This window comes from Colletotrichum paranaense, assembly GCF_030867605.1.
Source record: "Colletotrichum paranaense strain IMI 384185 chromosome Unknown Scaffold_15.1, whole genome shotgun sequence".
Classification (NCBI taxonomy): Eukaryota; Fungi; Ascomycota; class Sordariomycetes; order Glomerellales; family Glomerellaceae; genus Colletotrichum; species Colletotrichum paranaense.
In genome coordinates, this window is record NW_026848973.1 from 691,150 (window position 1) to 718,710 (window position 27,561).

At 51.8% G+C, this 27,561-nt stretch overlaps 12 protein-coding genes across 12 annotated transcripts; 3 read left to right on the plus strand and 9 right to left on the minus strand.

Annotated features, from left to right (window-relative positions):
- Positions 1-684: 684 nt before the first annotated feature.
- Positions 685-1,016, plus strand: CPAR01_14433 (uncharacterized protein; the record flags this gene model as incomplete). The annotated part of the gene is made up of 2 exons (XM_060498684.1): positions 685-832; positions 889-1,016. 2 exons carry the CDS (start codon positions 685-687, stop codon positions 1,014-1,016), a joined length of 276 nt encoding a protein of 91 aa, XP_060342745.1.
- A 406-nt stretch (positions 1,017-1,422) lies between these two features.
- CPAR01_14434 (amino acid permease) lies at positions 1,423-3,493 on the minus strand (the record flags this gene model as incomplete). The annotated part of the gene is made up of 6 exons (XM_060498685.1): positions 1,423-1,774; positions 1,829-1,864; positions 1,921-2,006; positions 2,057-2,316; positions 2,382-3,080; positions 3,136-3,493. Coding segments are annotated over 6 exons (1,791 nt in total), but the record flags the coding sequence as incomplete, so codon positions are not given.
- Positions 3,494-4,960: 1,467 nt separating this feature from the next.
- On the minus strand, positions 4,961-7,106 carry CPAR01_14435 (heterokaryon incompatibility protein; the record flags this gene model as incomplete). Its single annotated transcript, XM_060498686.1, has 2 exons — positions 4,961-6,534; positions 6,704-7,106. The coding sequence occupies 2 exons, from the start codon at positions 7,104-7,106 to the stop codon at positions 4,961-4,963; spliced, it is 1,977 nt and encodes a 658-aa protein (XP_060342747.1).
- A 471-nt stretch (positions 7,107-7,577) lies between these two features.
- CPAR01_14436 (uncharacterized protein) lies at positions 7,578-7,736 on the minus strand (the record flags this gene model as incomplete). The annotated part of the gene is made up of 1 exon (XM_060498687.1): positions 7,578-7,736. One exon carries the CDS (start codon positions 7,734-7,736, stop codon positions 7,578-7,580), a length of 159 nt encoding a protein of 52 aa, XP_060342748.1.
- Positions 7,737-7,749: 13 nt separating this feature from the next.
- Positions 7,750-8,667, minus strand: CPAR01_14437 (uncharacterized protein; the record flags this gene model as incomplete). The annotated part of the gene is made up of 2 exons (XM_060498688.1): positions 7,750-8,369; positions 8,427-8,667. 2 exons carry the CDS (start codon positions 8,665-8,667, stop codon positions 7,750-7,752), a joined length of 861 nt encoding a protein of 286 aa, XP_060342749.1.
- Positions 8,668-9,470: 803 nt separating this feature from the next.
- CPAR01_14438 (uncharacterized protein) lies at positions 9,471-11,063 on the minus strand (the record flags this gene model as incomplete). The annotated part of the gene is made up of 1 exon (XM_060498689.1): positions 9,471-11,063. One exon carries the CDS (start codon positions 11,061-11,063, stop codon positions 9,471-9,473), a length of 1,593 nt encoding a protein of 530 aa, XP_060342750.1.
- A 1,808-nt stretch (positions 11,064-12,871) lies between these two features.
- CPAR01_14439 (uncharacterized protein) lies at positions 12,872-13,136 on the plus strand (the record flags this gene model as incomplete). Its single annotated transcript, XM_060498690.1, has 2 exons — positions 12,872-13,015; positions 13,053-13,136. The coding sequence occupies 2 exons, from the start codon at positions 12,872-12,874 to the stop codon at positions 13,134-13,136; spliced, it is 228 nt and encodes a 75-aa protein (XP_060342751.1).
- A 333-nt stretch (positions 13,137-13,469) lies between these two features.
- Positions 13,470-13,871, minus strand: CPAR01_14440 (uncharacterized protein; the record flags this gene model as incomplete). Its single annotated transcript, XM_060498691.1, has 1 exon — positions 13,470-13,871. One exon carries the CDS (start codon positions 13,869-13,871, stop codon positions 13,470-13,472), a length of 402 nt encoding a protein of 133 aa, XP_060342752.1.
- Positions 13,872-15,476: 1,605 nt separating this feature from the next.
- On the minus strand, positions 15,477-15,641 carry CPAR01_14441 (uncharacterized protein; the record flags this gene model as incomplete). Its single annotated transcript, XM_060498692.1, has 1 exon — positions 15,477-15,641. One exon carries the CDS (start codon positions 15,639-15,641, stop codon positions 15,477-15,479), a length of 165 nt encoding a protein of 54 aa, XP_060342753.1.
- A 5,531-nt stretch (positions 15,642-21,172) lies between these two features.
- Positions 21,173-23,291, plus strand: CPAR01_14442 (uncharacterized protein; the record flags this gene model as incomplete). The annotated part of the gene is made up of 4 exons (XM_060498693.1): positions 21,173-21,585; positions 21,662-22,700; positions 22,750-22,841; positions 22,898-23,291. 4 exons carry the CDS (start codon positions 21,173-21,175, stop codon positions 23,289-23,291), a joined length of 1,938 nt encoding a protein of 645 aa, XP_060342754.1.
- Positions 23,292-23,390: 99 nt separating this feature from the next.
- Positions 23,391-24,188, minus strand: CPAR01_14443 (Asp/Glu/Hydantoin racemase; the record flags this gene model as incomplete). The annotated part of the gene is made up of 1 exon (XM_060498694.1): positions 23,391-24,188. One exon carries the CDS (start codon positions 24,186-24,188, stop codon positions 23,391-23,393), a length of 798 nt encoding a protein of 265 aa, XP_060342755.1.
- A 1,058-nt stretch (positions 24,189-25,246) lies between these two features.
- CPAR01_14444 (NCS1 nucleoside transporter) lies at positions 25,247-26,950 on the minus strand (the record flags this gene model as incomplete). Its single annotated transcript, XM_060498695.1, has 1 exon — positions 25,247-26,950. One exon carries the CDS (start codon positions 26,948-26,950, stop codon positions 25,247-25,249), a length of 1,704 nt encoding a protein of 567 aa, XP_060342756.1.
- Positions 26,951-27,561: the final 611 nt, after the last annotated feature.

Here is a 27,561-nt window from a genome sequence, read left to right on the forward strand (position 1 = left end):
GTCCATTGTCCAATCGGGTTTCATGCGATCGATCAGGGACGATCGATGGGGTTCAAGACCCGGGAACGAGGCTGAAGCGAAGGTGACTACCGGTACCCGTACGAATACCTAGTAGTCTTATTTGGCCACACTCCCATGCTAAGAGCACCTTAATGAGGCGGCTGGCGCTCGTTGCCATAGGCTCCATCATTCCATGAGACTAAGATAGATCTGTCAACGCGCGCCAGGCGGCTAGACCATCGCTTTGAGATGCTTGCTGCAATCAAACGTGGCGCCGTTAGCTTAAGGGGGCCATCGGACACTTTGCTCCATGTCGCGTGCAAGTCGACTTTAATTGATTTCTGCACGGTGGTTATGCGCCAGGGAGGTCGGTGCCCCTTTGATGCGCGTTTCTACGCGTAAATGACAGCGTCATAGACTTACAGACAATCTGTGAGCTCGACAATGATCTCAACATTCGTTACTATGGTGTTTGCAGCTTAGATCGCAATTATGATTGTTGATAGTGAAGAGGGATTTGTATATGAACTGAGGAAAGGGCCCTGAACATGTGGTGGAAGAGTCGCAACTCATCAACATCAATAACAACAACAACAACAACAACACTCTACAATTACAAAGCCTAGCAGACGGCAACCTTTTCCATCAACACCCTCAGTTTGCCATAACATCCCCAACATCACTATGTCTTCCGAAGCCCCCACCGGAGATGTTCAGGACAACGAGTACGTGTCCCGCCAGGGTGACCGTGAGCCCATCAGTGTCCTCGGCGACGATGCTAAAGTCGAGGACCCTATTGATGCTGAGACTGCCAACTCCGATGCTCAGCTAGGTAAGTCCAAGTTCGACCTCACTGAACGTAGCATGAATTCCTAACGTAGTTTACAGAGCGTGATGATAAGGAGGCCATCGATAAGAACAACATCGTGGAAGGTCGTACCCGGGGTGCTAAGCCTACTGGCGAATACCGCGAGCCCGGTGACACCGAGGGGTTGGAGGATAAGCGTCTTGAGTAAATCACTAGCGATCACATTTGGAGCGGGCGGCGTTCGGATTAGGAGCTGTATGATTAGTGTTTGAGACAATTGACTGATAAGTTGAAGTTGATGTTTTTACAATTTTTACATATACATGTAAACTCGAATCAATCGTTAAAGCCGAAGTTCTGATGTCAAGCGGTGTTGTCATGTTTCGACTCCCTTGAGTCAGCGATTATGGCTTCAGTCGTGCTTAATCAACAAGATTACACTGTTCCAACACACGCCCTCAACATAATTACGACCGACCAAGGTTTCGAGTTATTAGGAAGTTCCATATGTGGGTACATGCTGGTAAAGATAACATAACACGTGAGCAGTAGTTTCAACCATGGCGGCTTCAACCATTTTCTAGCTATCTATGGGCTATCTATGGGCGAAGGCTTTAATCGATCGGCCCTGAGTGACCGTGCTTTGTGCTAACCTTACGGTATCGAATAACCTCATGACCTTCCTCGTCATAAGTCCTCTCGGCCACGACCTTATAGCCACCAATAGCGGGGAAGATCTTGGTCCAGAAACCCCAGTATACACCGCCAAGAAGGAGCACGCCCACCCCAACAATTGGGAAGACGTAGTACGGGTAACCTTCTGCAGTCCACGATCCCGTGGGTGGGATGAAGGGAACGATGCAGAGGAACACGTTGGCAAGGACATAGAGGATGGTGATGGGGAAGTAGGTGTGCCAAGGTGATATCCAGTTCTCTCTCTTGTTCCATTGGAGGTAAAGGAGACCACTGGTTGTGATGTTAGCTGATATTCAATGAAGTAAATCTCCCAGGACAACTTACATCCCAACAAACGCGTTTATCCATGCGCCGGGATATCTGTTTATGTGTCAGTAAATACTTAGTTGTTACTCAACTTGAGGGACTAGACATACGTGTAAAGATCTGTAATGAAGTTGTAAGCTGGCCCTGCAGGAGGGGCGACAAGAACGATGACAGTAACGATCCAATGGAGGAAAAGCTAGTAGTGTATTAGCTTGAGAACATGTGATGCAGATTCTGGGCACGTACGGCTGCAGCCGGAGCATTGAATGGCTTGTTGGATGCCCAGAAGGTGCTGAATGGCAAGAGGCCTTCCTTTGCCAACTCTTGGTTCAGCCGAGCATGGGCGAAACTGACGGCAAGCACATTTCCCAAGTTGCTGATGGCGACAAACGCTGGAAGAGCTCTGGCACCGGCACTGTTACCAAAGACGTTGCGGAAGAAGACACCTGCAACAATGACTTCGGACGTGGCGAGCTCGGTCTTGGGGATGGCGGCAAAATACGCAACTAGAAACCACGGTTAGTCGACGAGCAAAAAAACCCCACGATTTTGAATAGTCAAGTGAACCCACCATTTGCAAGGACGTAGAGAATTGTCACGCCGCCGATGGCCAGAGGTGCAGCAATAGCCAGAGTCTTGCGCGGGTTCTTCAGCTCGCCCACAACGTAGTTGGCATTCTCCCAGCCCTTGTAACTGTAAATGATGCGAAGCAGAGCTGTCGCGTATCCATAGACACCACCGTTACCGTAGCCCTCTCCCTCTTCGATTCGGAAAGCATTGTCAAAGTTGTGGGGGTTTGGCACGCGACGTCGGCCAGCCAAAGCGGCGAACCCGGAGAAGACGATGAAGAGTAAGACAATGACCTTGAAGACGCCCAAGACATTGAATAGACGAATACCCCATTTAGGTGTAATAGCGTGGATGCCGACGGCGAAGGTGGCGCCGGCGATACCGATGCCGCGGGCGGTCCAACCATCCGGGGACTCGGATCCCGATGCGAATAAGATGTATCGGCCGAAGGCAAGGGAGTTTCCGGATGAGAAGCCGAGAAGAATCATCTGCGAAGCGAGCACGCAGGTCGCTAGGTATTTAGGGTGCTTGTAGGCGCGCTCGAGGTAATTCTTTTCGCCGCCGGATCGAGGGATGGCGAGGCCGAATTCGAGGAAGACGCTCATACCGCAGAAGGTCAGGACACCACCGATGACCCATAGCATGAGAGCGACGCCGACGGAGCCAGTTGACTGGAAGATACCGGAGGGAGTAGAGAAGACTGAGAAACGGGGTGTGAGTGCTATCCTCATCGTGATCGACCGTCTGTTACTTACTACCGGTACCGATCATCTTATTTAGAATGAGGAAGACCGCGCCAGTAACACCAATCTTGCGCGACTCATCGAAAGCGTAAACTTCCTGCTGTTTGACCACTCCTACTTCTTCCGCCGAAGCATCGTCACGTACGACGTGCCTGTCCTCCCCGACATGATGATCGTATTTGAGTGGTGAACTCATAGCTTGCTGTCGGCGCGGGAAGTGAGATTCGGCCGAGCTCGAGTTCTTGTGATATACACGGCTTTCACGTGCTGGCAAGCACTGCCGGTAGGAGTTCCAATGAAAGAATGTGTAGAGCTCCAAGCTAACACAAGCGGATCGGCAAGCGGGCGGTTCTTCGAGAGGCCGACGGGTGCTATATATGTGTCCCTGCCTCGCAGACAGCTAACGGCTGCAATGCTGCGTTGCTGCGTCGCAACCCAAGACAAACGGTGAAAGTGATCATCCCAGGCTTTGCAGAAGTCCCCGCACGTCATGGCACTGTAACGTCACGCAAGGTTCGACCTGCGAACCGACTCGCTGCCTGGTACCACGAGGGCGGCACGGCGGGACACCAAGGAGTAGACGGGCGAGAGAAAGAGCACTCAAGGTTAATGAAAGCGACCTATCGAGGTTCGAATATTGATGAGTCTCGGGGGTCACCGTAGCTCTGACGAACCAGATCTTGCGGAAACCACAAAATAGCCTCATGAGCCAACATCCATTGCTCCACTCCAACCAGCCAAATCTTAAAAACTTTGCGTGCTTCCAGAAGGAATCGAGCATGGGTGTGGTCTCGGGGGTACTCACAATACGAGGTGACGGTCGGTATAGCTTCTCAAGCTCCTTGAGCTGCCTCTTGAGGCTGAATCGTCATAAATGCCGGCAAGCTCGCGAGGATAACTTCAGCCAGTTATCAGTGCTGTTCCACGCCTTGAGAATGCGTACCTGTCTTGGAGTGGCCAGGTCAAGTGAGATGAGCATCGCCGCCAAGAGAGCGTCAGCAGGCTGGGCTGTCTGGGCAGCGGCGAAGGCAGCTAGAGGTTCAGTGACTTCAGTTCGAAGGCCTTCCAATTATGGAAGGTCGTTTGGGGCCTCTGAACACGGCCCTTATTGTAAGTTGCTTGGCAGTCCTCCAGAAATGGGTGAGAGCCTGGGGGCCCCAACTAAGACAGCAGTGGAGTCAGTCGAGGGGGGCTGATCGTTTGCCCTGCGGTGCGGCGTTGTTGCAGTGCCAAGTGAACCGGTGGTGAGAAAGAGGAAAGCCAAAGGGATTTTGTTGATGTCGTGCTCGCTGGGGTGGGATGGCGACAGTTGTTGGACCGAGACGTGCCGATGGGCTGTCTTTTTGTTTTGTGCGCTAAAACCTCGAATACCCGCTGATGTGCAGCGTCCGCCCCAGCTTATATCAACTCTAAATGAGTGCCTTATTTTCGACAATCGAATTGAGTAGCATCCATGCATTCTGTCGTGCGTGCTACCTCAGTTGTGACCTCTTCTTTCTCAGCCTGTGAATTCGGGCAGACTTCGTTGCGTACTTAAAGCACTTAAGCAGAGTACCTAGGATGACTGTATCTCAGTGGGTAGACTTTATCTCGACTTCAGGCAACTCGAGTCACCAACTCGCCTGAGACAACATACACTAAGGTAACGTTCTATCTAGTCAACTACTGGAAGTTGGAGTGACACATGCACTGTCTCATCTTTTATCGCTCAGGATGGTGATCTACTTCTTCCATTCATCCTCTATCTGCAGATGCCCATGATGCCCTTCGTATCGTCTTTGGCTCTTACTGTTTCGTCTTGTGCACAGCGTCTAGTCGTTATGGTGGCCCCGCCCAACTAAACGATCCGAACTAGGTGTCGACCTCCCTCATACTTTACGCACGGCAAGGTACTCTCTTCCGCATTGCTTGCTAGCAAGCTCTCTCTCAACTCCTTGCCCCAACCGCGGGCGATTCCAATGCGACGAAAGGTGCCGTCTTTTCCATTTTTAAGCTGCAGCAATAGCATGTAGATGCTTCCGTCATTGCCTGGTCTTGTTCTGGCTGGCATACAGAATAGTTCCGGTCGATGGTTCTGTGTGCTGACCCATTGCTGGTTGTCATCGAGATAAACGTGTGGTTGATATTCTTTCATGACTGAATCAGCGCGGACACTGACCGAAACGCCATCAACAATCATCATCAAGAACTCGTAGTTGTTGCTATGACTGCTGAACAAGGCATCGGGCAGAAGCTCAAGTTTCTTGAGGCACCCCCAGAGCTGTAGCCACCCACCGCTGATCAGGCCTGTTGTATCGCTTGTAACATAGTCGAGATGTAGATCCTGTACCTCGATCAACATTTCCACTGCTTCGACGTCCATGATACCCGGAGTAATGTGTCCATCTACCGCCGCCCAAGACCAACTCGGGGCCCGGTAGACTGATGGCCTGGCTTGCGCCTCGCCGACAGCGACAGACCACATCAGTTGCCGCTCTAGATAGCGGCGCCACATCCCTGCAGCATAGCTATCCTGAAGTAACACTCTCATAGCCTTCGCGACCGCTGAAAGTGCAATCAACTTATCGCCGGGGAATGTCAACTTAGCTCGAGTGTAGGTATTCACAATGTTGCACCAGTAATGGTACTTTGACAGATCGCCGTGATCCCGGGGTCTCCAACCCATTTGGTTGTGACAAAAGCCCTTGAACCGACTGGGAAATCGAGTTAGATCTATCAGTAAGCCTTCCGGATAAACCTCAGCGTCTTCTTTTTGATGGCACTCCCATAGAATCTGCCGTTGACCAAAGTAAAGCACTCTAGGAGAGAGGAGTCTCTCTTGGAGCACCCAGGCTCTTGTGTTGATGACCGCGCTGGAGACTTCTGTCCTCCAGAAGTTATAGTCCATCAAGAGAAAGCGATTAGTTTGTGAACCAACAGGAAGCTCTACAATCTGCGAACACAGAGCATCGGGATTGCGGTCGTGAAAGAGGGAGTGGTTCGCGTCTGGGGCATCGGCCGCTGAGATGTTGACAAAGGACCCTGAGTAGATCTTGTCCATGTGCATTGATTCGTATTTCCAGTCAACGAAGTCATCACCGTGCTGAATAATACATAGGGAGTCAATCCACAGGTACCGAATGTTAAGGCGCCGACTCGTTTCCATGGCGTCACGGTACAGGGGAGGGAGGGTGTCGAATGCGATTTCCTGCTGTAGTTGTGCATAGTTGCTTGTTGTAAGGTTGAAAGACTCCTTCGTACCCCAACAATGGCTAAGTGTCGCGTAAGAGCCTTGGATAGGGGTGATGTTCGGTAGGACGAGTCGGCAACTTGAGCTCTCCTGGTCTAGAGGTCCTGTATCCAGGAGGCGACTGGGGTACCACTGCGTAGTGGTAGATGCATTTGGTTTGGCACCGCATTGTGGGTGTTCAGCTAGACATTCCGTAATCCATCTCTGTGCGACATGAAAGGTTCCTTCGGATCTTGTACTACGGGAGTGGGATTTGATTTGGTATTGAGACGCGTAGGCTATGTCTAAGATCAACATCCGAGGACGCATACTTGGAGTCATGAGGTGTTATTTCGCAGCAGGTAAACATACATTCTTGTGGAAGAAGCAGAACAGTTGCGCGGAAAAATCCTTTCCTTGGATTTCTCTCTAGATCCATAACTTGGCCTCGGTCAAAAGTGAGTTGTAGTAAAAAGGCGCGGGGATATGCGAGTGCTGCTCCGTCTTCCCAAAACACCGAAGTGAGAGGTGACTCGGTTGCTGGAGTCTTTCGTTTCGTCGGTTCACCATTTGATTGCCTGACCTTGCATCGCTCTTCGATATCCAGAGCGGCCCAAAGTCGATTGCAAATATAACATCCAGCGTCCACAGAGGCCGTCAGACTTGTGCTATCGCGGTGGTGTGGTATGGGGGGATCCGCGCCGTCTCGCTCGTTACTGGTCAGCGCGTAGTCCTTCCTGAGCTCAAGGACGTGGCGACAACAAGAGCAGATCATCTTGACGTCCTGAGCTTTGCAACTTTGCAAAGTTGCTTCTGATATTAACGTCCCTGACGAAGACCTATGGCGAAAATTGTCAAACGGCTGCGGTCTATGGTTCAGCTTTATCGCTTGAGCGCGTCGATAACATGCGAACTGTTATCTTGTTAAAGATTGTTTGCACCCCTAGGCTGCCACGTTGCATACCCCTCGCCATTGGGTGGCTTCAAGATGGGGGATCAAAAGACATCAGGCGAATCATGTCCTTAGGATGATTCGAAGGAACATCAGGTGGGAATCCACAGGCATGTCGTAGGTTTATCTTCTTCCATTTCCTTCAAGGAATGGGCCCCTATGGTTGCATGGATTAGCGGCGATTCCTGCAGGAGCCCTCCAACAGCAGCTGAAAGTGAAGCGCCGTGAGCACTAAGAGGCGGGATGCTTTCAGTTCGAACAGCTGTCCCCAAAGTAGTTCTTGAAATGTTTACACTAATACTTATAATACAGCAAGTCTGTCGTTGTTGACATGACTTGTTGAACGGGGATATCGGCCGCCAAGCCAAGCGTTGGCAGCGTGTCGTTCAGAGACGCTGGCCGGGTATCAGCTTCCCCCGAGGGCAGGTTCCTTCGTCCCGTGAAATCCAACATCCGATTTGTGAGATCAGCCTGCTGCCAAAGCCACCAAAGTCTGTCGATCTGCACATGGTGGAGGAAGAACAAGGGGTCTGTTTTCTCTGTTAGTCTTCAGGTGCCCGAACAACGTAGGTGGTGAGGGCTTGCCATTTGGAGATGTCGAAGGGAACAGGTCTCCTCCAACGGCTGAGTGAATCGCACCGTGGGGCCCGTTTTCCAAAGTAGTCGCGAATGTAGAAAAGTTGCTAGAGGTTTTGATGATTCCTGAGATCTTCTCGAGCGAGTACAAGCCGCCTTCGTAAGGGCCGGCATTCACCCCAATACCGTCATTGAAACCGCGATTCAGACAATGCGAGAGCGCTGTCGTTGTATAGTAAGATACGGTAAAGTTGGCGAAAGCCCCGTCAATTACGCACATGGTCAACGGGTTCGGTCGCGTTGGTGAGACTAAACCGCCATTCAGGCCGTTTCCTCCGAATCCGATGGTGGTGTCGTTGGAGAAAACGGGGCTCTTAGACATGTCTTCAGAGTCAAGGGTCCAGTCCCAGTAGGTCATTGGGCCTGTGTACCTGCACTCATCTCTCAAGGCTGTCTCATAGATGTGTACAAAGTACCGATGCCAGGGGAGGAATTGAGCGACAAAATGAACTGCGATCGTTGATTAGCATGATGCCAAATGTTGACGCATATAAAGAAAGGACGCACTTTCGTTGTTGAGCTGCGCATGGACATAGGGGAAGTCGTTGTATCGCGACGTTTTGAGACCGATCTTTGACGGCAACCCATCTAAGCACTTTACTGCGCTGATGTAGTCTGCTTTTGCGGCGCTTGACAGGGATCGCCACTCGATTCTTAGCGGCGCATCTTGAACTGGCAGAGCGATGGTCTCGCTGACCAGCGCTGCTAATAACGCAAGATATCCGGCGCTCTTGGTGAAACCCTTCATGACGGCGAGTTGCTAGAGTATCGAATCGGTGTACGAAGCAAAGGATTCAAGTTGACGATTATGTTGCGGTTTTCAACCTACAAGTATCCAAAATACCATGGTCATCTTCTCGTATTACTCGGTTTAACCCCTCTTAGCGCATGCTGCAATTTCGGTACCGCCTTCGTATAAGGGGGGCACCGAGCTTAAATTACGGCTTCGCGGATGATCCTTCCTCCACTTGTCGTTCGTCGCCCTTTCAGATTTTCGTACACGAGGTCTTTCAGATCACCGATGGAGTTGCTCTATGCGTTACTCAATACGCTGGAGCTCGAATGGCGGAGCGAAGTACTCAAACAGCAGTTTGAGAGGCCGCAATATCGAATGCGTCTTCCTCCATCCAGGCCGGGTTAGGTTCTAGGGTGCCTTAAGACATCAATTACAGGGTATTTCGAGTCAGCCAGCGCAATTTCTACAACGACTCAGCTTTGCATGAGAACCCGCACCCGAAATTCCCGATAACATCGCTCTTAGGCGAAAGCTTCCTCCGGCAACGCCGTGCGCTCCACTCCGGGTCGGAGAGTCGGGGAGTTAACAGTTGAGTTCGCCGGGTCCGATGAGATAGGATTCACACCACAAAAGACATTCTTGAGCGCGCTTCGAATTATTAAAAGGTATTGACACAGCATCAATGGATTCCAGTTGGGCCTTGATGCATGGCATCGGTTACCTGACTTGAGTATGCAAGGATACGAAGCTTTGTAAATCTCGAAAAAAACGACGCTTGGGATCTAAAAAGCTTCAAGAAGAAAAAGAAAAGAGGTTTAAGCTGTCACCATCGCCGAACTCCGTCGCATTACCAGTACATCGGTGTCATCATCCGCCGAGGTTCTAGCAGCATTACGGGAATGAGAGTCTCGATGTCCGCATCCCATTTCGCCCTCCAAAGCCTTTCCAACATAGGTCTTCTTTGCCTTGCCTTCACCAGATCCTATCGAATTGGTCACACTCTGTGCTAGAGTTGACTGAGAGAAGGATTCAACTACTCTATCGGCACCACCCGTGGACGAACATGCCCGGCTCCGCGGTCGCGATGGATTTAAAGTCCTCTCGTCGGCCTCCATATTCGAAGGGTCGGGAGCTCCATCTCCTACATTCGCTCTATTCGAGGGATGGCACATCGGCTTGAGGATGAGGGAGGGGCCCTCCAAAGTGGGATATCTCTCACTGATATCGTCGAAAATGTCCCAGTGATGTGTGAAGTATGTCACCCTGGGAGTTTGCCGGTGACCTTCGTAAACATTTCGACCCCATATTTGGCCGATGAGTTCTCCCGTCTCATCGTGCACTACGGCCGCACCCGAGTCACCGCACACACCGGGACCCTCGGAATTCCAGTCTTCGACCAGCATGAGATCCCCAAGGTTCATCAAACACCATTCCCGGGTAGGCATATGTGGGTATTGGCGGACTTTGGCAGGTGTCTCGCATACCACAGCATATCGAAATCCGCTACTTCGGCCAGTTGTCTGGATAATTTGCAGTTGGGGGCGTTGCACAAAGGCTCCTGGGATTGGGTCCGAACGATCATCAACCTCGATACCCGATGGTGCATATCGAAGACAGTTATGAACTTCATCTTGCTCGGCTTTGCAAAAGGCCCAATCCGTAACTACTTGCGTAGTTGGCTTGCATTCTCCATGAACACTTGGCGCAAAATGGCCTAGAGATCTCGATGGACGAGTTGTTCTGTACATCCGTCCTGAGTAAGCCTGAAGCTCCCCAATCTGTAGTGGTCCCTCGTCCTCGTTGCAATCAATGTAGGCTGGGTGGAACAAACCGTAGCGCGGCACCGGGTACGGATTATCCAGCTCTTTCCAATTCTCAATACCATGGAACATATGCCAGTTGACAATCCAGCCATTGCAGCCGCCGAGTCTGATAGCTGGTCCAAGGGTTGCGGCGCAATCGCTCTCTTCAAAGCTGACAGAATCCCCAAGCAGTCTCTCGCTGTGCTTGCGACAGTTTCGAGGCTTCTTCAGCTCGTTATCTGCGTCCTGACTCGAAGCGAGTGCGCCTGCAGCACGCCCGACGTGCCCGATGGAAAACTCGACCGTGATTGTGTCCTGAAGCTCTTTGGATTCCGCAAAATACAACAAGATCTTGCTCCGGATCTTGTTACTGGTGTTTCCAGGAAGCTCCTTGGGCGTCATAACCTCGACAACTCTGGTGCCGCTTCCCTTGCCAGGGTGGTTCCCGAGTACGTAGCCGCAATCATATCCGATAATATCTCTTAGATCTTGATCGAAGTTCGGCGACACTTTCGAATCCCAGATGTCTACGAAGGCTTTTGATGTAGACTTCAGTGCGTTAAGATGCTCACGTACTGCTTTGAGGTCGACAGGCTGTTGCGCCATGACTCCAGCGGGCCTCGATGCTTCCTGTTTCGGTACGATGGATCTTATGATTACCCCTTGATCTTGAGGAGTCACGATTTCTTGGCGGCTCTCTTCCGTAATGGGCCTGGGGAAGGTGGGCGATAGACCTGGGACGGAGTTCCGCTTTTCCGACTGCCGTGAAAGTGGCGATGGTCTTGGAATCCCAGTATCTGAATGTCGACGTCGGAAAAGATACCTGATTTTTGATGTGGCAGAACTCAGAGAAGTTCCGCTGCTGCTCAAGAATGAGCTCAAGGTAGAAGATCGAGTCGGGTTTGGAGATGGGTGGCTGAAAGGCGGAATTTCGAAAACTGGATGACAGAGTTCAGCTGAGTCGACATGTAACGCGTCGTCTAGATGACTTGGCCTTCGCCACGGGGGCGGCTGTGCGAAAGTTTTCGGTGCAATGCTCGCCAGGTTCCAAGCCAAGTATGGGTCTGGAACTTGCGCTTCCGAGTCCTCATCTAAGAATTGATGTTGGGCCTCATGTTGGCTTTTAGGCTCGAACCTTTTCTCCCTAAGGTGTATCAAATGTTAGCCTGAATGTGGACCCGAACATGCTCTTTGTCGAGTGAACATGGAACCCGAGTGCATGAAAGGACTGGACAACACAAACTTATTTCTTTTGTTCTTCCTTGATTTGCTACGCTTCCGATTCTTTTCATTACGCTTGGATTTCTGCTTGACGCGTTTACAACGAACAATTTCTTTGATCGATGTAAAGGAGGTGAAGTTTTTGAGATGCATCTTGGCTTGTGTATTGGCATCACACTGCAGCTGCTTGTGTTCAAGTCGCTATGCGCAATTCTCGAATCGTACAAGGACAGAGCGGAGCGTCGGCGATCATGGCACTTATGCACTCGAGGTCCAGTCTCATGAAGGCCATGTATTTTACGTTGCCCCATCTCAATGCGAATCTGCCTGGTGCTTGCTGCCCTGGAAATGGCGGAAAGCCCCTGGCTGCCTCATGGCGTTGCGGCTGTGCCTCATGGGAGACTGATCTGGAAAAAGCCCATCTGCGGCCTGAAGTGGTATGGTGTAAGCTGGTGTAAGACAAGAGGAGCTCGACTAGGCCCAAAACCTCTAGCTGCAGAAGGTTGCTGTCTCGGGCACAGTCAACAGGCAGATTGAGGCAACCTGTCAGCTTTTCGGTGACCACACGGAAGTTTGATTGGCTGCGTATGGAACCGAAATCCTCCACCCTTGTCCTTGGTTGAAAATGCTTCTTCTTCTTCTTATTTTCGTGTGTCTTGTTGAGCATTGCTAAGTCAAAGAGCCTCATTCTCACCGTGACCAATGCGTTGTTTGGCATCTAGAACCGGTCCGCGACATCCAGATCTCTATGTAGGTACTTACACTTTCTGTCTAGTAGGATGACTCAAGTTAGGATTCCTTCCAAGTCGAATGACTGTAGGCGATGTTTTGATACATTCAAATCCGAGTTGGCCGTGGATATGAGGTATTGGCTCTTTGGGAGACGCTCCCGTGCAAAATCCGGATCGCAACCTTTGCAAGCCCCGCGCTCAATGAACAGTGATTCACTGGTCTGAGTTTCGACGACTAAGCAGATGCCTTCAAAAGGCGGGAAAACATTCCACCACTTGCAAAATTTGTATTTTTCCAAATCTCGGGGTGTTCTTTTGGCGATCAGCAGGCCAAACATTATCACAAACACGCGTTTAGAACATCAGAACCAAGTGTCTCGAAATCGTCAAATCGTCGAACATCAGCTATCACGCGACATTCACATAAAATCGCACTCTCGAAGAATCGGAAACCAAGTCACAATGATGAAAATCCGTGGCGTCTTTCTCTCGGCCATGGTAGTCACTACGATTGCGCGGCAGGCCAACCTTGGATACGAGCGGCTTGGAGAGCGTCGCGATGTTCTTCCCCTCCTCCCCGGGATGGGTTTCGTAGGTTTCGCATATGTGCCTTTCGGAAACAGCTGCTAATTAGTCGAGGCAGATTCACACATTTCTGTATGACACGATGAACATCATTCAGGAATTCGGGCACTGGCTAGCGGCCAACACCACTGCCTTGGAGTGAATGGGGCCTGAATAGGCTGGAGATGGCGAGAGTCGAAGGGGAGATGGAGAGGAAGTAGGAAGCATGAGGCAGAACCTTACTTAAACAAGAGTACAAGACTCGTTTCAACGGAATGGCATCGTGGCTCACAAGCTGCGCACTGCCCGCCAACCAATCCCCGTGAATATCCCGCTGCGATCAAGTATGTGAGCACTTACGTGAGGTAAGAAGTAAACATTTATTTATAGCTCTAGCCACAGCTTGTACTGTATAACCCGTGTATCCAAAACTCCATTGCACCGTTACCAGCACGAGAACAAGATCATCTCAGTGTCAAGGCTAATTCCGACTAATTCAAGCCTCAACCTCCTCCTCAGCCTCAGCATCCTCGGCATTCTCGGCATTCTCGACCGCGCGGCGACCGTTCTTTCTATTCTTCGAGTTCTTGGAGTTCTTAGAATCCTTGGAGGCTTGCGAGTGATACGAGGCAAGCGAGTCCTTGCAGCCTTTTCCACAGTTACCAGCGTCCTGCTTCGCGTGATTGGCGTCGTGCTTCGCGACATCAGCCGGAGTGTTGGGGCCCCTGGCCTCTCTGGTCTCGATGTTGGTCTCAATGTCGAGAGCCTCAACTGGAGCAGCATCTTGGAGTCCCTCTCCGGCGAGCGCAGTCAGATCATGAGGCTGGGCGACAGGCATGGCCGTGACGACACCGGTAGCGCTCAAGGTGGCAAGGAAGAGAGTGCTGAAGAAACGCATTTTGGCGGTTGATGGTTTAGGTTTGAAGAAATTTGAATTGGTTTTGTTTCTGTAGGAGACGAATTGATAGAGTGTTTGAGCAAGCTGGAGAAGCTGAAGTTTGATACAAGAGATGGCAGTCAAGTGAGCTGATGAACAAAGAGAAAGCCGTTGAGGAAGGGAATGGCTTCATCCTTTTATAATCGACGCCAGCCATAGTTCATCCCGCAGTGACACCTGCCCTCCCAAGCCTGAAGCGATGAATGATCCAAGATCTGCCGACTCATGAGAGTTCATGTTGCCGTGCTACATCCTCAGTCGGACGATAGCCCCACTCCTCGATCAACAGCCTCATGCAAGCATAGCAAACGGACGGCCATCATTAGATGACGCGGTTATTGACTTAGACTTTGGGGCTGTTAGTCTACCCCCTTTGTATTGCGACTAGTTGTTAAGGTTAAAATAGTGTTGTGGTAAGGCCTGGAGCCAAGATCCATAGAACAAAACGGTTTTCGTGAAACGAAGAACTCTAAACGCTAACATGGACTGTTTACTTGTAAAGGCCACTTACACTCGGCGTAAGTCAGTAAACAGAGGAGCAGTCTCGGAACGCCGAGCCGATGACTCGCGCCTTTTTCCCGCCTGTGCGAGTGATCGCTCGGTTGATCTGCAAACCCCCTCAGTTGGCAAGTGTCCGGACGAGGGATCTCCCTGCATGGGCGTTTTGTCGTGGTGCCAAACAACCTTTCGGCACAACCTTATTCTGCACCTCAAGCCAGCCTTTAGGATAAAATCTACCTGACTCTTCTAACCAAGTTGAAATCAACTCTACGATAGAGGTCTCGGTCTCGCCTCATTAATTAGATTGTTCTGTCCTTGCGAGGTCTGGCCGAATGGAGGATCTAGTTCATAGCGCTGTGACTGGTCCAATGTTCATTAGCATCACTCTCTTCAGCTAGAGCAGGGCCCCCACGCCCGCCATTCAGGTCGATCAGGAGCGCTTGCGAAACTTGCTCATATCAGAGCTTCTTGTTGAAAGTACGCCAGTGTCATCTCTTCCCAGTCATGGCACTTGAGATGCCAAGTTGGGGGCCAGGAGTCCATGATCTGTGAATTCCCTGCCGATCTAGGGCGCCGACACGTCGACAGCGTCTGTGCTAACATGGGTCCAGATACTCCTCTCGCTTTGAAGACCATCCTTTGCTATAATACGAATCCGATATACCGGTGCCGGCTTTACGATTTGAAATCCGTAAAGTCGTGTAGGTAGTCGAACAAGCATCATGTCTACTTCGATAGCTGCAAGGTACGAACTTTACTCGGCGAAAGGTTTTAGCCTCAACCAGTTCTGTGGGATCACTACACCGCGAAAGAGGCATTTAGGTACGTGCAAGCCGTCGCACCATCTGTATTGTCTGCTAACTCAAGGACAGAGTTCAAGGGACTGGACAAGCTTGAATTCTTGCTGCTGTTCAGACGGCCGCACCATTGAACCTTACAAGCTGCGCCCCAAAAGATCCGAGGGACGTAAGGCTCAAGATGGCCTAGCACAAAAGAGACCATACTCATATGGCAGCTATTGGCTTGCTAGTCCATATTCCTCGGATTCTATAGGAGTATGGGTGCCTACCAAATGTTATCGCCAGGAAACATAGGAGGCCAAGAAGTCCAGAGGCCCATACCTAGTTGAACCAGTGCTGGAAACAAACCCCGCGTACTCTTTACAAACGGAAAAAAGAGCGCACGGCACGCATTACGCCAAGTCCATGACGGGCGCGTTGTCAATCCCATAGTTACGTGTCGCGCGGTGCCATGAAACACGAGAGCGAGCGAGACCGAGCAGACTTGCGAGGCAGAACGACAGCCTTGGCAGGTAAACAGGTCGTAGATACCGAGGGACGGGCAGTGTGATCGCTGGATGGACTACGAGCGGCTGGGAATACCTTGTCACGTTCGGCGTCGAGCGAGCCACTATGTCTCGAGGAGCACAGATGACATGAGAAACTTTAAACACAAGGTCTTCGAGGTGCCGAGTCGAGTGGGAGATGCGGTAGGTGATAGGCGCACGGAGACTTTTTCTCGGCCGGCTTTGGTAGGGCGTACACGTGGCCGAGTTTTACCGGGGAGTGTAGCGGTGCCGAGCTTTGATACCTCGGGGTTAATTAGTCGACGAGCCCGATTAGAGATGTTAAGAAGACACTCCGTGGCCGATTGTGTTTCACGGAGGTCATGATTCAACCTTGAAATCTTGACCGGAGGTTTCTTCTCTCGAGTCGAAGAAGTAGCCATGGTCAAACGCAGGACCGTATTCCCCTCTTTATTCAGAGGAGTAATGGCGAGGCCGTCGCGGAGTAAAGGCAATCACAAGTCGGAATCATTACCGCAGACAGTTCAGTGCCCATGAAACTTCTGGGCGTTGACGCGCTTTGGTCAGTGACTGCATCGCAAGGTAGTCGAGAAGCTGCAGAGGTTTTGGCACTAGACTTTTGTCAGAAACAAGTAAATTACTCCCAGCTGATTCCATAGTGGATCGAGGAGTCATACACTGTAAAGAAGCTTCCGAATTGACCAGTGACCGTTGCAGTCTGGGTCAGGGATGGCCATGCCTACTTACTCCATCAGTGTCGTTTTGCCACCCAGCGTGGTTTAATCAGACAAACAGAACTCAGTGTGATTCAATAATCAACATAGCTCGATTCATAGCTTTGGCAAGATCATCTCCGAGATCACTTCCGAGAGCATGCTTTTCATTCTGATGCGCAACGATAGCTCTCTACAAGCGGGCATAGTCTGCAACTCATCTTGATTCAAGTTGAGGCAGTCATCGCATTTCGCTGAAGTTTGCGTATCTCAGCAAGCAGGCAATCTCGACCATGATAAAGCGTCCGGAAACGAGAATACCAGAGACTGAGGTATATTTCCCCATGGACTAGGTAGGTAACTGACCACAAACACACCTCGAGCATGCTGGAACAGTGTCTAGATGAGGCCTGTAGCTACATTTCGGTGCCACACATACTTCTGTTACTTCTGTCTGATCTCATGAGAGGGGAAACGGCAGTCAGGCCCACAAGGGTAGCCACTGCTCGAAAGCCGTGACATCGCAGCCTTCTCGATTTCTTACTTCCATAGTTTCATTACACAGATATCACCGTCCAGATGACCTTTATCGATCCCGCTAATGACGGTATAGTCGACGCAGCAGAGTTCTTCCGATCAAGAACGATTTTGAGCCTTGCGAGCAAATTCGAAATCACGTTCCGGGCTAGAATTCTTTCTCATGTACAATTTGAAACCTAACTTTGTTTTTTCGGGAGGTTTAATTAGAAGCTCAAAATTCTGCTGTTGTTTAGGCTGACATTCGTCATCCGAAAAGAAGAGGGATCGACATTACGCACACAAGCCTCCCGGTGGGGTAAGCTTCCTTGACCCGAGCCGAAAAGCCTGCCGATATCCAGATTCACTAGCTAATGTAAACGTAAGTTTCTACCTAGTGAATCTGGATATCGGCAGGCTTTTTGGCTCGGGTCAAATGAAGGTTACGATTCTGGGTAAAGAGTCTGCATAGCTCGGTACTCCTCGTGCTGTAATAATTGTTCAAAAGATAAACCTCATTGGAGCAACGATATGTGAACCGAGTAAGTGGAGTGGAATCTTTGTGTTGGAATGATATTAATGCCTCCGATGACCCAGTGAGTCTCATAAATACAAACTAGGCTATGTAACATTCCGTTCCTCTTCAGAAGCATCCGGCAAGCTGCCAGCGGGATGGTTTGGGCTCTTTTCGATTAGCCGATGAAGAGGGGAAGTTGTCCGTTCGAGCCGTGCTGCTGCCCACCGGCCCGGCGCTCAGGGTTCACTGGCGGTAGTCAAAAAGGGTATGCGTCTCAGCAGAGGATTTGCCCATGTAACAATGATGAGACAGGCAAAGTGCATGTCTAGAGCCCGCTGAGCCAATAGGACATACTCCATGGCACGGTTACAATAGGGGCTTTCTTGGCGGCCAGGTCCGCGATGAATGATATTTCTCGTCCGAGTTATCAATAATTCCGATGTTTGGTTGAAATGGCTTAATAAGTGAGTGTGAATACCTAGTCGAACTTTGATCTTATTGCTGCCCGAAAGTTGGCGATCTGGCGTTCTAGTCATCTCACGTCCAAGAAAGTATCGCCATGGAAATCAGCTGCTCTCTGAATATTTCGCTTGATTTTCTTGTAGTATGATGGCGCACAAGGGGCAATTGGAAGGCGAATGGACCATACGAACGACTCTTCCGCCAAATACACTTACAGCCAACGGAGGACTCGTGGGCTATACCCAACGACTTCGTCCTTTCATATATAAACGCAGTTTGATATACGATTAATGCATGTGGCTTCGTACAGGCCGGAAGACCCTGCCCTGCTGACTTGCATGCCGACGGTCTGGTTAGAACAGTAGCTGTCTTAGTATCTGATTGCTCTACTGCGCAAGGCTAGGGTAACAGTTTTCTTACCTGGCCCATCATCAATTCTCTTTTCAGGTCATAATCACAGAATCATGCCTGGGTGAAGATCGCCACACACAACCTCTAAGCTAGAGGACCTGAGTCGCTTAGTATAGATCCAACGCTTCAACTGGCCAGACTGCGTGGTCAGACACAGCGGATTGGCACGGTAATGAGCCCTGATCCCAAAGTTATCGACGAATGTACAGAGTACCCAAGCCCGAGTGGCGGGTTTCCAATCTCTCCTATGCCGGACATGCGTCCTGTTCCGAAGGATACCCGTCTCAGTGAAATACCTCTAGATCTAGACAATAAGTTAAGTACTTAACTATCCCGTTATACGGGTACTTCAACAGATTCTGACTTTCGAAGCTCTTAGTGTAGGCTGATGCTCGAGAAGAGAGGAGCTGTGAAATTTTCATTTCAAACTTTCACTTTCCTTGATCATTCTCAAAATCAGATCAATATATCCCCATCGTCACTGTGATTCAAGTATAACTCAAATTAATGCCGAAACTCAATCAGAATCTACCGGCAGGTTGGTGCCGTCCTACTCAGTCTGAACAGAACTGGCAATGCGCCTTCTGTCCGAAGTGTGATATTGAGGTCATGTCGGAGTCACCTTTGCCATCAACTCTCGGTGCTTCTAGAGAGGTACATAAGAAGAGGCGAGTAACGTTGCATGACCTGAAGAGATATGATGGGTATCAGCGGCAATTGCGAAAGTAGACGTTTTCTTTTCTCTTCAAAACTGTGAAGATGAGGCGGATTCGATCTTGATTGTGTCTAGTCGCATTTTACGAATTTGGAATTTCCCTATACCCCAGTGCACACCAAAATTATCCGAGGTCAACGGGAGCCAAGTATGGCGTAGACTTCAGAAGTGACACCCTTGTCTCTCCCACCCGGGCGTTTATCCTGCGCAAAGTGGGATGAGGGTTCAGCTTGAATGTGATTGCAGGGCTAAGAATCGCGCCTGACCGCTACTCATTGTTGGTTGAGTTTTGTGCAAGATTGCCCCATGAAATAAGCAAGGAGCGAATTGGGGAGTTGTTCAACTTCTTGTTTTCTGGTTATCTGGTTGGTTGAAGAACACTTGGTGCCAAGAAGGAAGTGCGAGGTGCATGCTACGTACCCATTATGTGCATGAAAGAAAAGGTTCTGAGTCTCTGTAACCATGTGGTATCCAAGATTGATCAACTGGCAACCCAATAATATGCGTGCGATTTCTTTGAGTGAGTAATAAATGGCGCTGCTTGCGAGGTGTCATCGCAGCCAGCACACAAGCGGATCGGGCGATGGACTTTCATTGGGGGCTAGAATTCAAGATTCAGGCTGGACCTGCCGTCGCACTTCACCCCACAAACATCTAGATCGTCTGTGCATGTCTTGCCTGTGCCCATGTCTGTGCTAAGAAGTGATCGGCACCATTCGAGTGTTGGTCTCAAGATGAAACTTGGCGTTGGTTTCTCTCGAACGCGTCTAGATGATTCTACGCCTAACTAATAGGCGGCCTTGGGTGAGCTTATTTGATCAGCCAGGATATTGACAATGAACGGGAGCTCGATATTTCAGGATTGTTACAGACCCCATGACGCTGGCGTGTCTCAGTCGGCGCAGTCAGACGACACCAAAGAGTCAAAGGCTCATGTTGGATTGACATCTTCAAGGGCAATACCAAGGGGAGACACAAGATGCGAGGTGAGCTGAACCACCCCCACGGCCAAATCTGTCCACTCACAGAATCAGGGGCGGAATTCGGGCTTATCTCCAGGCCTGATCCGGGGGGATGAGAGATGCGGTGTAGAACCAACAGCGCAACGTGTTGGAAAGATGGAATATTGAAATTGAGGAACAAAGAAAGGACACTGTGACGGGGGTGCCATGCGATCAGTGGCTGCGGCACACCACCTCTGGCTGCGCCGTCGGCGAGTACGTACCGAAGTGCCGTTCTTGAAAAACTTCCATTGGGCAACAACGCGAGGTACAACTGTACGCGAGTACCTTAATCCCGTGATCTAGATTGGCTAATTGGGGAAGGCAGAAGCACCGGAAGGCAGGCGCGGGTCGATGTTACCTTATCGCGCGAAGGAGGAAACAACACACCGCGGGCCTTCCCTCGCAGCGCTCTTTCCTTCTTCCCCGTCCCTGCGTGTGCCACAAAGAAAAAGTACGTATCGGCTTAGTCAGATTGACTGTTTGCTCGCTGGGGCGCGGCTCCAAGTCCACGTCCACCCGACGTCCCCTCCCCCTCCACCTCCACTACTCTCCCGGCCGTGTCAATTTCAACCTCGATCTGCCCGTGTGTTCTCCTCATCTCATTCTACGTTTGATGTTTCCGATCGCTCCTCGGACGCAAAGGAGGAGAACGCAGAAAACCCCCGCCAAAGCCTGTTTCCTCCAGCACATTTCAGCCCAGTCAGAAAAACCGCCCCCATTTCGAGGTTGTACAGAGACGGCATCCTCCCGCCGATTGTGCCCCTCCAGATCGCATTCATCTACATATCCGAGATCGGCCCTGCATTTCTTCAGCGAATCCATCCATTTCATCGGCAATTAGCACACGTGTAGCCAGACGGTGGATCTGCGCATCCGTCAACCGTACCAGGGAGGAACAGAGAAGGATTCCTTGGGGTGCGCGGCCCCTCACCGTGGCTCAGACAGTAGGAAAACTTAACCCGGTTTTCCCTGACCTGTTATCCCTCGTGTGAGAAAGATATCCGTACGGATATTGTATCCACCGCCAAACAATCCGATTGCCCATTGTCTTTCGCCATCGCGCCGCCGGATGGGACTCCCGTGACCAGATTCGACGCGTCCAGCGCTCGCTCGAATCATGGGCCAGAAACAGGAAGACGACGATCTGCTAAACGGTGATAGCAGACGGCACAGCGAGCCCAGCATCAAGCGTCGCCGCATCACAAAGGCCTGCGATTTCTGCCATCGCCGAGGACGGAAATGCAAGCCCGTGCCCGACGGAGGCGGGGTCGCCTCCGTCGCCAGTCCTGGTGGCACGCCAAGTTGTCTGACCTGCATCGAACACGGCGCGACCTGCACATGGAACCGTGTTGCAGCCAAGCGAGGCGTTAAATCAAAGACGTCGCCGTCGTCTTCAGTGAATAATAATAACAAATCTCAATCCTTTGACGATGCCGATGGCGATAGGTGGTTCTACGACGAGAGTCGCCACGGGAGCAGGGCCCTCATCTATCGACTCATCGTCATCTTTTTTGACACTGTATACCCAGTGTGCGTTCATCCCACCCTCGTCCCTTTTTGGTCTGCATCTATTGCGCTACAATGAATAAGCTAACATTGGCTGAAGATTTCCATTTTTCGACGAGGTGTCCTTACACAAGGAATGGGAGGCAACCAGCCTGTCATCTAGCAGGGCTTCTTTCGCCCGGCTAATGGCCATATGCGCATTGAGTTCGTGTCACGTCAGAGATGGCGCCTTATTCAACCCGGATACGCCCACTCCTCTTCTCCCTGAGCATCACGAGGCCTACATGCAGGATGCAGAAAGGGCGATTCCGGAGAGAAATCGCGACATCCGCAGTTCCGAAGCCTTTGAGTATTTACAGGTTCTTGGCACTTTATCCCTGGCCGCCACACAGCTCAAGGACGACCCTCTATTCCATGAGTGTATGGGCCGTTACCACACATTAGTAGCTCAGCACACCTTCCATTTTGAAGCGCGCTGGCCCTCGAATCTTACATATCCGGAGAAGCATGTAAGGCGGCAGTTCTTCTGGTCAATGTACCGCCTGGAAGTCCATGCAGCGCTGATCGACGGCCATGTGGTTCGGTGCCCCGAACTACAATGCGCTGTTGCATATCCGCAGCAGGTCAACGGCCTAGCCGGAATCATAGATGCGTCAGGGCAGACCGAGAAGACCCGATTCAGCCATGGCAGCTGGCTCACCGGCTGGAACTACATCACCGACCTGTATCGCGTACTCGAACACGTCATTGTCCGAATGCGCAAAGATCGACTAAAGACGCTCGACAGAGGTCCAATCCAACACGAACCACTTATGTCAAACATCGACGACATGTTGCAACTGGTTCTTGGAAAGAAGAGCAATCTTCCTCTATATGCCACCAGCGCTTATCCGGCATCCAAAGACGTGGAGGCAAACCTATGTGGGTTTCAAGTGGCCAATATCGCTTGTACCTTTCAGGTGGGTTCGGATCTTTGCATGGCAAATGGTCCGATGGCTAACATCAACTCGAAGCTACTCCGGATGGCGGCATTCGCATGCCACAACAAATTTGAAGATGCTTGTGGCGCTGCGCTTGAACTAATACAAGAGATTACTCTGGTGCCGGTGGAGTACTTGCGGGCAATCGGATATCCCATGGTATGCTCCTCTCTTACTTGACCGATACTGTGCTGATATTGCTACGCAGCTGCAAGAGTTGGCAGGAGTCGCCCACTTGCTTAGTAGCTTCATTGCCCGCCAATTGGTCGACTGGCAGTACTACAAACTTCGCGAAGTCATGTACGTTGGAGCCCGCATACCCCTTGTCCTATATCTAAGGTATGCTGACTGGTCAGGACTTCCATGGCCACATTTCTTCAGAGCCTCGCACCGTCTCTTCCTTCAGCAAGCCAAGCAGGCGCACGAATCTTTCAGTATATTCACAAACTAGAAGAGATACTTCTTCGACAGAGCCAGGCAATACCAACAGTGACAGCAGTACCGGCAGTATCGGTAGCGCCGGTCATGCACCATCAGCCCGAGATAACGAATGACCCACGGGTCATGGACTTGATGCCCCAGCCGCCACCACAGCAGCAGCACCCAGGGTTTCTCGAGCAATATGCATTACCAAATACTTCCTTTTACAATTTTCAAGCAGATTTTATCGGCAACATGTGGAACAATGCCTTCAATGACGGGGCGGAGATTGATTGGGCCGGCGCAATTGAGAGCTGGGGGACGACTTGATTTTGCGTTAATTCCTTCCCGATCTATCACCATATCAATATATCGACATCATTTATAGTGGCTACTAGCCCCCGTCTTACACATCGGGCCCTTCCTACGTCACAATATCTGCTGCCTGTCCCTCATCAATTCCGTGCTGCTTACCGCAATCTTAGTCTTGGTATCGTCGAGGAGAGAAAGCACTGGTTTGGTTAAAGCCGTCTCCTCAACCCGCCGCGACAAGATCGTCATCCCTGAACGAACACCATCAATCGTCTTGATCGAAGGTGGAAGAGCCGAGAGTATATTGTCTTCCAATACCGCCATACCCGCACAGCCGAGGATAATACTTTCGGCACCGTTATCAATCAAAGGCTTCGAAGATGTAGCAATGCGATCGATCACGAAATCCCGATCCAAGCTCTCCAGCTCAAGTGGGCTCAAGCCAGTCGCTGCGACGCCAGTTGAATACGTCCCGAAACCGAGGTCATCAACAGAGTCTTTCAACGGCTGTTCCCATGAGGTCGATGTTGTAACAATGCCGAACTTGCCTCCACTTGCTGTGGCTTCCTGTAACGCGGCTTGGAATATTCCGGTGACGGGAACCTCGTCACCGTAGCGCTCCTCCAGTGCGTATACTAGCGGGTGGTCTGAGAAGCAGCAGACGAGGACGGCATGCGGGCTGTGGGTGGAGATGTACTCTATCGCACGGGGGAGAACTGCGTTGGTTGAAGATATGGCCTGCGCGTGGTTCTCGATGCACGGGGGGCAGTCATCGAGGTCGCGGCCGTCCACAAAGGTAATTTGGAGGGTTGCCGTTGAGTGATATACACGTGCGAGGTCGTCTGTCATGCCTGTTGTTGATATAGGGATGATGCATAGGAGTCTCACGGGCTGGTCAATTGACGGCGCCATCATGTTTGTCCGTTTGAGAGAACAAAGAGGAGGCAAGGGTCGGGATATTGATGGATTTAGGTATTAGTATGTCGACCCGACGCGCATAAACGGGATGAATTTTGCCTTTTATCAACCTGACCTTTGACGTTATTGACACTCAATAGACAGCTTACATTTCTATTGACATGCCGTTTTCAGGAATTGAAGCGCACAGGCGGCCAAGTGCCCTGGTCGCAGTCGCTGGGTTCCGAATCGGTTCATCTATGGATTCAGCAGCTCATCCGCCCGCAACCCCGCCTTTGTGCGGTGGAACACGGCGTCTTTTGCTTCTCGTTGTCTCCCGCATCGGCACTTGGGGACGATCTTCCATGCAGGGCTCGTACGATGTGGGACCCATTTGAATCCGGTTGGCCCTTTTGGGTCATTTTGCCCTCTTTTGCACTATCTACATGAATGGGGTTGAGCAGGGGAAGGTCCTTTAAGGTTCTTTGAGGTGGATGATGGCGCGGGATGGTGGAGGAGGGGGATGTCACGATTCACGAGGCGAGATGATGAATTGGCGCAATGTGGATTGATGGGCTTACTAGGGGCTTGAAGGTAGAAACCAGGGTATTGATTGAGTGGTGGTTTGGATCCAATAAGTGTGCATGATGGCCACCCACCCCATTCTCTTGAACATGTTCACTTCTTATCATCCTGGTGGTGTGAAATATGCACCTTTGCAGTGTGAGTTGCAACCAATACCAGCAACACTAGGAAGACTTGCAGATGAACCGTCACATTTAGCACGAAAAACAGGTCCTTCTTAGAGTTATGTACTCATGATGGGTCGAGTGGAACATACACATTGGGTCGACGGCAGGCTGCCGCTTCATCGCCTCTTCCGACACGTCACATCTCACCTCACTCACACTTGAACTGACGACAGAATTGATGGTAAGTCATTAGAGCCATTATGGCATATTCTATTCGGGCAGAAACCGCATGCACAACAAAAGGTATCCCGCGCGCTATAACAAGGAAAACGACAAGAGCTGGCTCGTGATCATAACACACGTCCTTCAAATACCTATCCGCCTTCACACCCTCTTCTCATCGGGCTCCTCACGAATCTTGCTAGTCGAATCATCTCTATCAGACGCCTTGGAAGACGACGACGGAAGCTGCTCCCCGTCCAGCACCGGCCTCTCCGCCGGCCCAAACGTACCAAAATAGTCCGCGTCGTCAACCGCATGAGGGTCCCGAATCGGGAACGCAGCATGCAGTAGGCAATACGATACCACGGCAAGGGTACAACCCAACGGCCAAGCGAGGTAGTACAGGTGCGACCACCCCGCCTTTTCAACCGTCGGATCCTGCACTCGCTGCACGAACCCGGGTAGCAGGGAGAACGTGCCCACCGTCCACGACACGCCGGCGCGCCAGTTGACGCCCCCGCGGTACCAGTACACGCTCCGGCTGCTCGCCTCGTACAGGTCTGTCAGCTTCAGCCGCCGCGCGCGAACGAGGTAGTAATCCGCAAACATGACACCCGTCATAGAACCCAGGAAGACGCCGTAGCCGCCCATAACCGTGAGGAACTTGCTTGCGCCGTTGAGGAGCTGCCATGGCTGCATGATAAAGGCCACGGCTGCGGTGAGGTACCCGCCGCGGCGAAGGTTAAAGTAGCGCGGCAGCAGCGCGGAGAGGTCGATGCCGTTGGAGAGTGCGTTCTCCGCGACGGCGATGCCGAACTGGGCAAAGATGAAGGCGAGGGCCGCGAAGAAGACGGCGGCGCGGGCTCCCGCGCTGTTGTCGTAGTGGGCTTGGAGGGCGTCGAGGAAGCGGTAGGGTTCCCAGACGAGCGTGCCCTGCGTCTTGGGGAAGAGCTGGGCGGCGCACGAGGTGCAGACGATGCCGACGAAGGCGACGAGGATGGTGTTGACAGGTACGAAGACAAGCTGGGAGGCGAGCTGGTCGCGGGGCCGGCGGGCGAAGCGCGTGAAGTCGGACTGGGAGAAGATGTGAGTGCTGATGCCGCCGATGTTCGTGCAGATGCCGAGGGCGAGCATCCAGCCCAGGTGGGAGCCCGTTGCTTGCTTGACGCCGGCGGTGGAGGTGATGTCGTGGAGCATGGGGCCGGCGCCGCGGGCTGTGGCGAGGCACCAGATTAAGAGGACGAAGACGGTGGGGATGACGGTGCAGGCGGCGACGGCGAAGGGGATGTGGTAGCGTTCTGGGCGGATGTAGATCAGGGGCAGGCAGAGGAGGGAGAAGATGATGAAGCCGATGAAGTCTGCCACCGTCATTGTGCCGTTGGCGAGGGGGGTGTCGAGGTTGTTGAAGGACGGGGCCATGGAGGCGATGAAGGTGCGTACGCATTGTCCGCCCCAGTAGACTTGTGTAGAGTACCATATAAACGATAATACGATGCGCTGGACGAGCGGGAAGAGAGCGCCGCGCATGCCCCAGGAGGCCTTTTGTAGGATGGAGAAGCCGATATGCCATTTCGCGCCCGGCCCGCCGGCGAGGACGCAGATGAGGCCGACGAGGCAGTGGCCGATGATGACGGTCAACATGGCCTGCCAGACGTTGAGGCCGAGGGCGATGAGGGAGGAGCCCGTCGTCCAGCCGCCGATGTTGAAGGAGCCGGTGACGACCCAGAGGCCAACGAATTGCCAGGGCCCGTAGGTGCGGCGGGAAGGCGGGAGGGGCCGGGTGTCGCGGTTCATGTAGGCTGTCGTTGCCACGTCCGTCTCGCGGGGGACTTGGACGCGGCGGAGGAGGGCCGTTGCGGTCGTCATCTTGGCTGTTTTGGCGCCGGTGGGGGTTTGGCCGGAGAAGGGCACCGTGGGACACCGTCGATGATCACAACAGATTCTTGTTGCTAGTTCCCTGTCTAGTTCCAACTTCTCACTGCTGGGATGTACCGCTGAGGAAGCGGGTTGTTGTAAGGTGTTGGTGGTGTTCACTTGAGGAATGCGTGATGTACGCCGCGACGCCGGCTCTGCGAACTACTGCGGTGTGTATGCCCGCCCGTTTGGCAAGAGGACGGGGACCAAGAGGCGGGTGAATGTGGAGGGCGGGAAGATGGGGGAAGGGGCCCGCTCAGGAAGAAACGGGATGGGATGGGGGCCAGTACAGTAGGTAGGGTTCTTGAGTGAGTCCGGCCTCTTTCAATGAAGATATGAGACGGACCTTACTTAGGAGTGAGGCGGTGCGGGAGAGATCTAGAGAGGGGAGACGGGGAGGGCGCTAGGCCAGACCGTAAGCGGACCGGACGATTTTGAGGCGGGCCTTTTTCTTTTGTTTGATTCGATTTTTTTAGCGTCTAGCTTGTCAAAGTTTCGTACGGAAAGCTTAGTTACGTCGCACAGATCGTGGGGTGTTCAGTTACGTGCAATGCGTAACGGGC